At 60.3% G+C, this 11,138-nt stretch overlaps 2 protein-coding genes across 4 annotated transcripts in view; both read right to left on the bottom strand.

Moving 5' to 3' along the window:
- Nucleotides 1–1,230: 1,230 nt before the first annotated feature.
- On the bottom strand, nucleotides 1,231–2,547 carry UTF1 (undifferentiated embryonic cell transcription factor 1). Its single transcript, XM_027597081.1, has 2 exons — nucleotides 1,974–2,547; nucleotides 1,231–1,821 (listed from the first exon to the last, which is right to left on the bottom strand). The coding sequence occupies exons 1-2, from the start codon at nucleotides 2,545–2,547 to the stop codon at nucleotides 1,337–1,339; spliced, it is 1,059 nt and encodes a 352-aa protein (XP_027452882.1). The 3' UTR covers nucleotides 1,231–1,336.
- Nucleotides 2,548–6,415: 3,868 nt separating this feature from the next.
- The window catches only part of KNDC1 (kinase non-catalytic C-lobe domain containing 1), a 63,419-nt gene continuing 58,696 nt past the window's right edge, over nucleotides 6,416–11,138 (bottom strand). For 2 of the 3 annotated variants that reach the window (XM_027596979.2, XM_027596980.2), the window contains exons 28-32: nucleotides 11,000–11,122; nucleotides 10,857–10,916; nucleotides 9,940–10,097; nucleotides 8,583–8,697; nucleotides 6,416–8,405 (exon numbers count right to left, since the gene is read on the bottom strand). In XM_027596979.2, coding sequence (XP_027452780.2) covers nucleotides 7,899–8,405; nucleotides 8,583–8,697; nucleotides 9,940–10,097; nucleotides 10,857–10,916; nucleotides 11,000–11,122 — 963 coding nt within the window. In that variant the 3' untranslated portion in view covers nucleotides 6,416–7,898. The remainder of the gene's footprint in view (nucleotides 8,406–8,582; nucleotides 8,698–9,939; nucleotides 10,098–10,856; nucleotides 10,917–10,999; nucleotides 11,123–11,138) is intronic. The other variant, XM_027596981.2, reaches the window with a different exon arrangement.

Genomic DNA, 11,138 nt, shown 5'->3' with positions numbered 1-11,138 from the left:
CTCTGGTGACCCGAGTGATGCACACACCTCATGGCATCATACCTACCCCTGGGGGATACGCATATGTGCCCCATCCTGGGGCTCTGACCTAGGAGCAGGGGGTGTGTGGGTAAGTCTGCAGGCTGGAATCACCCCGTAGCAGGTTTTTGGCAGCTTGGAGACCCTCAGGGACCACAGCATGGACTGCGAAGCAGAGGCAAGTGTGTCTCAAGTGAGGTGACATCCAGTCACTTCTGTGGTTTTGGTCTCGCAGAGCTGCCAGGACCTACCATCAGTGCACAGCTTTTGGGGTCGGGGAGACCACTCCTGCTCCCACTTGAGGATCCCTGCAGGCCAAGGGTCCAACTGGAGTCTCTTCTGTCTCCAGAAAAGGACCTGGGGGCAATGCTCCATCACCTGCCCCAGAGCCCCAGGAACTGCTGGAACCTTTAACACAAGGCTAGCAAGAACACCCATCCCACATTTAGCGTTGTGGCCCAGGGCAACCACCTGAGTCTCTGAATGAGCCCCTACTCGAGAAACTGTATTGTTATGCTGGCCAGGTGCCCTGGGGCTACTTCCTTACTTCCCTGGGGGCGGGAGCACCTCCCAGGCCCACCCAGTTGTCCTTTTGGAGCCACCGGTGAGAGGGTGGGGCCACATTTACTATTTGGAAAATGCTCCCAGGGCGGTTTTGGTCATGTCCTCTCACAACTGCGGGGACCTGGTCCTTGACCAAAGTCGAAAGTCTCAGAGCCTCTATCTGGCTGTCCCGGGCCCACCTAGAGCAGTCGCTTCCCTGCAGACAGAAGGAGCCCCTTTCCTGGTGTGCCTTAGTTCTCCTGCCTCTCCTGTTTCCGTCACACCTGAGGAGTCCTATTTCCCGGACAGAGCTCGGCAGAGAGGCTCCGGCCTGCCTGGGGCAGAGGTGGGACTCTGGGCACACCGTAACTGCAGCCCAGGTCAGGCTGGGGCAGCATAGTAGAGGGGACCCCTGACAACTGCTCAGCAGGGCTCCCAGGGAAGGTGAGAATGGTCACCTACCAAGGGCTGGCGCACAGGGTTTGGGAGACCTTGGGAAAGCCAGCACATTACAAGGACCCCAACTTTGGGTTTCACGTGCTCTTGGAAACTGGCCTCCTAGGGTAGGTCCTGGCCAGCATCCCAGCATACCCCAGGGCCCAGGCAGCCCTGGCTGTCCCACCTAGCACACGACATACACACGTTCACAGAATTAAGTCGGGAATAAACAATCTTTTTATTAAACGTACCTAGATTTGGAGTTGGGGAGGGTCGCAGGATGGGGTCAGGGCAGAGGGAACACGGTCCTACAGAAGGGACCGGTGCAGGCCAGGCCTCACTCTCGCCGGTCGGCCAGGACGCCTCGCTCGGCGGCCGCGCTGCCTAAGATGAAGCCCACCGCCAGGGACACGGTCTGGTCGAAGGAGCCCCGCAGCTGCTCCACGTGCTGGTTCAGGGTCAACAGCTGGTCGCGCAGCGGGCCCAGGATGGCCACGATGTCGCCCAGGTGCCCCAGGGTCTGCAGAAGGGCGGCGTTCAGCGACGGGGGCGCGGACTGCGGGGACGCGTGGTCCTCGGGGCGGCTGGGCGGAGAGTCGGGGTCCTCCCGGACGGCGTCCAGGGCCGGTGACGGCGGGGATCCCGGGGCGCGGAAAGGCGCGTGGTCTTCGGGGCGGCCCGGCGCGGGGGCGACCGTGGAGAGCGCCGTCGGGGAGCCGGAAACTCGGGGGGTGTCCGCAGACTTGGGTGGGGTCGGGCTGAACCTGAGCGTCCAGGCCGGGTCTGCGTCGTGGTCGCGGGCGGCCGGCGGCGGCGGGACGTCTGGAACGCGGCGGGGCCGTCGGGCCAGGCTCTGGAGGAGCGCCCGCCGCCGCCCTCACGCCCCCGGGGCTCCGATCCGCCCCTTCCCCCCCCACGGACGGCGTCCAAGGAACCCCCGGCCCTCTCGCGTCCCGGGACCCCGCCCCCCTTACCTGGCTCGGCGGGCGAGAGGGGCGCGGCGGGGGCCGGGCGGCGTCCGCGCGGGGGGCGCCCGGGCCCCGGGGACCGGCGGCGGCCGCGTCGGTGTCCGTTGTCGCCCAGCAGCCCCATGAGCTCGCGGATCTGCGCGTCGAAGGGCCCGGGCGGCTGGCCCTGAGCGTCGCGGAGCTTGTCCTTAAGGAACTTGTAGCGGCGGCGGCACTGCGCGGGCGTGCGCCGCACCTGCTGGCGGGCCAGTGCGGCCGACACGCGGCGGTAGGTGGGGAGCGCCTGGCGGCGGTCCAGCAGCAGCGCGCGCCACACGGCCGGCTGCAGCAGCGTGCCCAGCAGCAGCTCCGTCTCGCGGGCGCTCCAGGGCGTGCGCTGCGCCGAGCCCGGGGACACGGGCGCGCCAGGGAGTCCGGGGGAAGCGGGGGACGCGGGCGCCGCCAGCGCGCCGGGCGAGGCGGGCCGCCCGGGCGGGGTCCCCGGGGCGCCCCCGGCCGGCCGCAGCTCGGGGTCCGGGCTGGCTGGCGATGCGGGCGCGGGGAGTGCGGGCGGGGGCGGCCGCCTCGGCCGGAGCAGCATCCCGGGGGCCGGCGGGGCTCGCGGGGTCGGGGCCGCGGCCCGAGAGAGGCCGCCCACACGCCCTCGGAGGGTGCGAGCTCGCTGTAGAAGGAGCGGGAGCCCGAGCCAGCGCGGGTCTACGCCGCCCGCCCCCGCGCGCCCCCGCGCGCCCCCGCGCGCCCCGCCCCGCCCCGCCCCCCCTGCCCGCCAACTTCAACTTGGGCCGGCCCGGGCCCTTACCGGGAACAACCCGCTAAACAAGAGTGTTGCACTTTTTAAAAAGTCTTTGCATTGAGGTACAAACGGGTCCGGCAGCTTGCCTCAGGCGCGCAAGGGTCGATTCGTTTTTACGCATGTGCAGTCCCCTTTCACCGCCGCGCAGACCAAGCCGTGGAACATTCCAGTTCCAGGAGGGCCCCCCCCTGCGCCCCTCCCTTTTGCCTTAGGTGCTTCCTGGCCTGTGGTTCGCAGAGGCGGTGGTGTGCGAGCCCCGCCCCCCCCTGCGGCGGTGCTGGTGTGTGCGCGGGAGGTTCGGTCGCTGCTGCGCGCAGCCGGCTGAGGGTAGGACATGCTGAGTTACGGCCAGTGTTCAGAATTGGTGTCATAATTCACACACACTTCACAGAAAACAGTGCTTTATTCTGATAAAGAGTACCTACAGCTTACGTCATGACTAATAGAATATTGAGCATTACCCCCTGCGATTAGGAATTAGGGTGGTGCCCAGCATCACTGATCCTATCGAACGTTATTCTAGAAGTCTAGCCAGAGCAATAAGACAAGAAAAAGGAGTAAGGTTTATAAAGATGGGTAAGGAAGAAGTAAAAGCATCATTATTTGCAGGTGATATGATTGTAAACATGGGAAATACAAAATAGTCTGCAAGCACATTATTAGAATTAATAAGTAAATTTAGCGAGGTCACTGAATATAGGAATAAACAAAAATCAATTGTATTTCTGTATACTAGGTCTAGTAGTTTTTACAACTTTTTAGTTTGGGACAGTTTTAGGTTTACAGCCAGGTGGCAGAGAAGGTGCTGGTGCCCCTGTGTGTCCCTTCAGTTGAGCGTCTCATGGGACTGTGGCACCTTTGTCAAAGCTGAGAAATTCCTGTTGGCACACCACCACTGGCTGAGCCACAGAGCGTAATAGGGTTTTTCCAGGTTTCCCCAGGTTTTGCACCGATGTGCAAAACCCCCGGGGGTTTCTGCCCCGGGACCCGGTCCAGGGTACTGCTCTGCGTTTGGTCGTCCTGTGCCTCCTTTGTCCCGTCTGGACCCTGGCAGTTTCTCACTGTTGTTCTTGGCACTTTGAGGAGACTGTTGGGTGTTTTGTGGGTGTCCCTCTACTTGGGTTTGTCAGGGGCCTTCTCATGATTACCCTGGTTATGGGTTTTTGGGAAGAAGGTCTAGGAGTTCAAGCAGTGCCCGCCATCTCTCCACTTGCCCTCCCTGCCCTGCAGCCGGGGCCAGTCAGTGGGTGCACCCCACCCTTCGGGGGGGCACCTGCATGTGTTGTTTGGGATTCTCCTGTAATTCTTCCTGTTCAGTGGCCTCGTGGGTGTTCTGTTCCCAGGGTGCAGGCCCACGCTGTCGTGTTTAGGGGCTCAGGTCGCCCCAGCTCTTTCCCCTTTCCCTCTGTCCTGTGTCCTTTCAACATGCCCCACCCCCACAGGTCTTTGCTTTGTGGCACTACCAGATACTTCTGCTTTGTACTTTCTCCACTCCAGCCCTAGAATCAGCCATTCTGCCATTTCTCCAAAAATCTCTGGTCCCTTTTTTTGGGAGAATGGTATCTGCAACCCAGTATCTGGATACGGGGTGTGCCTGATGCTACTGGGGTGTCACTCTTTCCAGGCCACTGGTTCTCGGGTAATAGTTTGCCCCCCCGGGCATATTGAGTGATGTCTGGAGACACTGGTTGTCACAACTTGGGGGTGCTGCTGGCATCGGGGGGTAGAGAACGGAGGTGCTGGGAGCTGCCCCTGCAGTGCCCAGGGCCGCCCACAGAGATGGTCCGATGAGAGCTAAGCCCCACGCGGCCCTGCGGAGGGTGTGCTAGGAAGCGCATGTGTGTACCAACCCACATGTCCACACACACCTAGCCTCCCCACCAGCTTTTCGGCAGCTTTGTTCTCTGACAAGCAGGAGGCCGGCAACCTTATCTATGACGTACTTATTGATGAGCCCTTGTGTGTAAGGAAAGTAGCTTTAGGATTGCTCATCTGGACTCTGGTGAGAAGTCTGTCCCCTGACTGGAGTGCAGTCCTTATGTGGTCTTGGGCCTTGCCCTTTCCCTTCAAACCAACTGTTTCCCATGGTGAAGTAGGTCAGCCCCCTAAAGCGGTGGGAGGTGGGTGAAGAGACAGGGCAGCCCCTCCCACAGCGTGCCCCCGAGACCCCCCCCCACCTGTAGAGCAGGCTTTAAACAGCAATAGCGGCCGTAGGAAGCGACCCCAAACTGCCCCTGTCTGCAGGGCCATCGTGGTGGGGGGCCAGCTGACGGGGTCCCCTTTCACAGGCCAGAAGCCCCTCTCGGAGCAGGGAGTGCATCCGCCCCACAGCACGCAACGAACGGACGGACCACTGAGTTGTTTAGCACAGTATAACCCAGCACTCTGAGTGGTGGCCAGGGCTGACGCTGTTTGGTTATGCTGGTGATTCTGTGGTCAGACCTGGTACCAGGGTGCAGGTGGGCTGCTGGGCACTCCCTCCTGACTGGACACCACTTCCCAGGCCAGGGCCTGGCTGCCCGGGGCTCCGCAGGCCTTCTCCAGAAGGCGGCTCATGGGCCGGCTGGCCAGACATCTCTCTCTCTCCATCTCTATTCAGCCCACTAGGGCTACCTTGGGCTTGTGCCAGCATGGTGGTCTTGGGGGTAGTCAAACATCGCACATAGTGAGGGCTTCCCCCAGAGCCTCAGTACACTGAGCCAGCCTCCATCTGGCGCAGGAAGGGAGTGCACAGGGTGGGTGGGGGGAACCTGGGAGACAAGGCTCGTTGTGGGGCCTAAGGGGCTGTCAATTCACCTAAAGAAAAACCCATTGATTTGATTAGACCAGTGAAGTGGAGGGAGACCCTGGTCTTATGGCCTTTCTCAGGAAGGAAGAGACACCAGGGTTTAGTGATTTTAAGGTGGGTACAGACAGAAATCACCCACCCACCCACAACGGGGACACCAGAGCCACCTAACGGTGGCTGCTACTGTCCAGTGACTTTCCTCTTCTGGGACTCTCCTGCCACGCAGAGGGCTTCATCATTCATTACAGGGATGTTCCCAGATGATTCTGCCACAGAAAACATCAACCATTTATGTCCCCAAATTCTTTGAACCCCTGGCCTTCCACCTCTCCTTTTGCAGTGCCCACCAATCCTAAGCTCTTCTATCAGGACCCTTCGCAGTGGGTGCCTCAAGGAACACCCTTGCCTTGCCCTGGGGAGGGAGGGGCTGGCTGTCCTGCCCTGAGGCTCTGGGTGAGGTTGGTGGCCTGCTGCGGCGTGGGGCCTGCCACGGGGGACCCTGCTGAGGCTGGGCAGAGTCTGTGGCAGAGTAGCTTTGGGGCTGAGGTGCGGTGGGGCCTTGGTGGCTCATCGGTTTTGGGTGGTTTGCAGGTAGATGTTTCCTGCAGCAGAAGGAGTCTGCTTGCTCACAGGCCCGGGGGTTCCGGGGTTCAGTTCTGGTGGGCCCTGTATTAAGCGAATCGGCAGATCTGGCCCTTGTCCATGCCGCCCAAGGACACGGCTGTGGCTAGGACTTCTTGTCCCTTGTGCCCTCAGGAGCACCCCTGGAGTTGTCTCTGGCCACGAGGGGAGCCCACCCTGACCCCCCAAAGCAAGTGTCACTTTGGAGACAAACAAAATAAGGCCTATGGAAGCCGTCGTGGTAGAAATGATTTTATTTAGAAATCTGTGCCAGTGACATTCGGGCGACATGCAGACAGTCGTGCTTAAGCTGAAAGCCCAGTCACTTTCCTGTGAACAAATCGTTACGACTGGAATGTGTATTTGCGCCAGACACTAACTCAGTTTCAGGCTCTGTGACACTACCTTTGTTAAATTCAGAATCCGGGAATGTAGGTGTTTAGTAGAACATAATCCTCATACAAAAGCCACCCCCCCCCTCCCCGCATCTGCATGGTGGGAGGCACTGAGTCCCTCTTCTGTTCTGGATGTCTTGGATGAGTTTATGTGGGAAACACATCTTGACATTACAGACTCAGCATTCTATCACAAGTAACAGTTTTCCCAGAAATATCACTAGCTGGTTGTTCTAAAGAATCACTGATTCTGAAACAAGAGAACCACCTCCGGTCTCCCAGTGATTTGCAGCGTAAGAACGTTGGTGCCCAGGATGGTGCCAGGGGTCTGAGCTCCCTGTCGTGAGGGATGCGACTTGCACCTTCCTGGTCCCAGTACATCTGGCCGAGTGTGTCTTCCACCTGCTGAGCAAACGCCCAACACCGGCCGTTTGGAAACAGAGCCCCGGGGACGAGCTTGGAACCATCCAGGCAGCACACGTCATCTCCTCCACTGCTCGGACAAAGCACTAGTGAAGGCAAGCGGCAGGAGCCTGGGCATAGGTGTGCGCAGCGCATGCATGGCTGCTGAGGCAGATGGGGCACAGGCCCCAGGCCTGAGGCCCCCAGGCCCCCAGGTGGGACTGGGGGATGCTCTCAGGGCCCCTGAGGCCTTGAACCTGCTCTGGAGCTGCTGTTTGTGACCTGTGTGCTTTGCTAGGAAGCAGAGCCTTGCAGGCCTCACCGGGAGCTGTTCTAAGTGGTGGGGGTTGGCAACGGTGGAGGGCACACGGGGCCACGGGCACTGGGGGCTGCCAGTGTGGAGCTGTGAGGTGCTCACCAGCAGCAGGAAGCTGGGCCGGGACAGAGACCCCATCAGGCCTGCTGGGGCAAGGGCTACAAAACTCAGGCACCCCCACATGGGCTGGAATGGGGGTGAGCTGAGCTGGGGCCCTAGAGGGGGGTCTGGAAGGAGGGGTCAGGGGAGTGTGGTGGGGAAGTCTGGGGTGTGAGGAGAGGTCTGAGGAGTGTGGGGGGAGGTTTGGGGGTGTCTGAGTGGAAGCGGGGAGGTCCGGGCATGGGAGTGTGGACCCAGGTTGGGGCTTGGGCCACTGGGAAGCCTCAGGGCCCCAGTGGAAGGTTTTGGAAACCCCTGGAACTTGTGATTGGCATAGGGGTCAGAGGTCATTTTGGTCCTTGGTTGCTGGGCAGACATAAGCCAGACTCATGAAAACACTGCTCTGAGTCAGGGTGGGTGGGTGTGGGTTTTTGGGGGGCGGGATCCCTGGGGACTTGGGGGAGAGCGGTGTATCTCTAAGAAGTATAAATGGGTATGTGGCTCCTGGGGAGGTTACTTATTCTATTTCTGTTTTAATCTTTAAATATAGTTTTACACTAACAGAAACACCCCGACCTCCACTGAAGCCTGTCCTCTCCGGCTTAGCCAGGCCCTGAGCCTCCCCCTCCTGGTGCCCCCCGGCCATGTACCCCGCCGCCCGGGCTGAGCCCCGTGCCCCACACTGTGCTGTTGGGCTCCCTAGTCTACAGCGGCAGGTGTGTGCTGGGACCGTCTGGGCCCGGGGCAGCAAGCGGTGCCTCCTTGGAATCCCCACCACACCCACTGTCCCCATCACTGAAACGTGGCCTTCATCCTCCGTAACTTGTCCTGGATCTTCCGGGAGTGCTTTTCGCTGGTGATCTGGTGGAAGGAGGCCCTGTTGTCTGCCGCTAAAATGGAAATGTCGGCCCCGCTGAAGCGTGCGATTCTTTGCTTGAGGTAGGACTGCAGCTTGGGGTCGGGCGCGAACGTGTAGGGGTTCTCCTGGAACGCACGCACCTGGCTCACCACCTTCGCTATGTTTCTGTGGGGGGGGGGGGAGATGTGGACTGTTAGTCTGCACGAGCCTGTGCTTGCGCATTCCCAGCGCATCCTGGGAAGTGTCTAACCCAAACCTCTCCCAGTACAAACTCTGGGGTGAGTTTTCTGTATTTATTCACAAGGCCCAACCTCATTTCAGTACCCAGGCCTGTCTGCTCACCCGCGCTCCCATCCACCCCTCTGCTCGTGCCTCTGTCTGTTGGTCCATCCAGCCACTCTTCAGTCCATAAACATGTGCTGAAGATCTGTGTTGGGCCTGGTTGGTGCTGAGGGTTCTGACATGAACACACCCCGGTGTCAGCCCCTGAGCGCCCATGGAGGAGGTAGAGGACATAGATGCAGGGTCACTTAAGGGTGTACTCAGGGGTCACTGGGCACATGTTTCTCCCCAGCTCTGTGTTCAGGGACATCATGATCACGGCTCAAGAGCCACCATCACGAAAGTATTTACACCCTGGGCATTGGCCAATGCTTGCACCGGGACTCACTTCCCAGGAAAGCGGGAAGTTGGTGACCACACACCCCTGGGTGTCATCCAAGAAAGCGGGGACCACGAAGCAGAAGTCGGTAATTCTGCCTGAGGGAGGCCGTGGACTTCACATTCTCATCCTGATTGTGGATGAAGAGACAGCACCTCCAGAATGAAGGACTGCACTTTGGTGATTAAAAGACAAACACGCGGGGGCGCCTGGGTGGCTCAGTCGGTTACGCGCCCGACTCCTGATTTGGGCTCAGGTCATGATCTCCAGGTCCTGAGGTCGAGCGCCACGTGGGGGCTCTGTGCTGGGCATGGAGGCTGCTTGGGATTCTCTCTCCCTCTGCCCCCCCCCCCGCCCATCTCTCTCCCTCAAATAAAGACAAACATGCATATATATCCAGACCTAAAACAGAGTGAAGAAGAGTCATCATTAGGCCTCTGCCCACGCTCCTTCGGGATTGTGGCCTCTCCTCTTGTTAGTTTCCATTTTGCTGACACGGACCAGTGTGCCTCTTAAATAACTTTTTAAGTTGGTGACCAAAAGGAGGCTGGAGCCACTGGGCTGCAGGTCCCCTGGGCTGTGCCTGCTGAGATCTGCCCTTGACCCTAAGGGGCGTGCAGCTGGACCGTGGCCTGACCAGCCTCACCCGTCTGTACATGTGGGTGATGCAGAGAGGTGGAAGGGGAGCAGGTGGCCCCAGGCTGTGGGGGTGCAGGCCTCTGGAGAAGGGCTGGCCCAGGCCTGTGAGATATGGGGGGGCATCTCCGATGAGGCCTGGAGCCCCCAGTGGAGGAGGGCTGGAGGGAGCTTGTGGCTTCCGAGGCAGAGATGAGCATGGCCCTCTTTGTCGGGGGTCACCAAGGTGGTTTTCACAAGCAGCCCCCAGTCTGCACCTCCCAGGTGTGCTGGGCCCACAGGGGTGCTGGGCAGGGGAACCGTGGCACCACCGGAGCAGGCTGAAGACTGGCCGCGGGTGCTGTGCAGACAGTGCTATAGGGCGAGGGGCCCATGGGGTCGTTGGGAGCATAGCCCCCTCACCTGAGCTTGCTCCACCTGTGGGCCCCATTGGTCATGGTGAAGCCCCCTGTCTCCAGCTGCTGGATGTGCATGGCCAGGAGGCGGGCTGAGGGCAGCGTGGGCTGGGCCCGGAAGCGCCGTCCTTCCATCAGACACAGGCTGTCACTCTTCAGGAAGACCTGAGGACCCAGCCAGGGGTGTGGGGAGGGGGAGACGGATGAGATGTCAGCCCAGGGCACTCAGCTCAGCCAGTCTGGGTTGGAGCTAGTACTCCCCCTGCAAGGGGCTACACAGCAATGATTTACATCCGATCCTCACTGTGCCTTGGATGATTGGATCGGGGTCAAAAGTCTGGATGTCTGAAGCCTGCAGACACCAGGGGAACGCGGACATCCCTTGGAAAGCTACAGACTTCCTGGCACCAGAAATGGCAAACTTGTATCCTAACTGACTCTCTCTGGGCTCCAGAAAATAGCCGGGTGACCCAGCTGCCCCAAGGGGGCCAAGACCCAGACTGCCTGGCTTCAGGGACCTGTTTCTGGTGTCCACTGAGGACACATGCCAGCCCTCCCACCCCATGGAGAGCTGTTTGGGGCCTTGGCTGCAGTCTGCTCCTAGGGCCTCCTCCGGGGCAATGCCCAGCCTTCCAGTGTTTCCTCATTTGTGACCTCAGGAGGCTGCAAGGAGGCGAGCAGGTCAGCCAAGCTCAGTTTGGTCCTCTGGGCACCTGTACCCTGTGCACTGGCCCCACAGTCTGTGCCCTGTGGGGAGATGGGCAAGGCTGGGCCAGCGCTGGGGGGGGGTGTGGGTGGCTGTGTGGTCTGGGGGCCGTGATGCAGGCTCTGCCTGGTGAGCCCCCCAGAGATACGCAGAGCATGTCTGCAGGGAACGCCCCAGGTGGACACAAGCTGCCAGAAGCTCATGCACAGCACCAGTACCTCCACGGCTTTCAGCTCTTCCATGACCTCCGCTATCTTCGCGGGTAAAATTCTCCAGGCCTGAAATTAAAGCACAGGTGAGCCCCCTGCGGCCACAGTGCCCACATGCCCGCCGTGGCCAGTGGCTCTCCAGGGTGACTCACAGGGGACTGCCTCACGGCCAGGTGCTCCAGGCCTCCCAGAATCTGCATGGCTGTCGCGAAGTTCCTCTGCTCATAGGAAGATTTTGCAATCAGCAAAAATTTGGACAGCAAATTCACCTGCAACTGAAACCAGAGAAGG

Source organism: Zalophus californianus, chromosome 15 (assembly GCF_009762305.2).
Source record: "Zalophus californianus isolate mZalCal1 chromosome 15, mZalCal1.pri.v2, whole genome shotgun sequence".
In the NCBI taxonomy this organism is placed as follows: Eukaryota; Metazoa; Chordata; class Mammalia; order Carnivora; family Otariidae; genus Zalophus; species Zalophus californianus.
This window is presented reverse-complemented; position numbering and strand designations above follow the sequence as displayed.

Coding starts and splice junctions, on each gene's coding strand:
- UTF1 (XM_027597081.1), bottom strand. CDS start 2,547: ATGCTGCTCCGGCCGAGGCGGCCGCCCCCGCCCGCACTCCCCGCGCCC. Junction 1,822..1,973: donor CCTCTCGCCCGCCGAGCCAG/GTAAGGGGGGCG, acceptor GCCGCGTTCCAG/ACGTCCCGCCGCCGCCGGCC.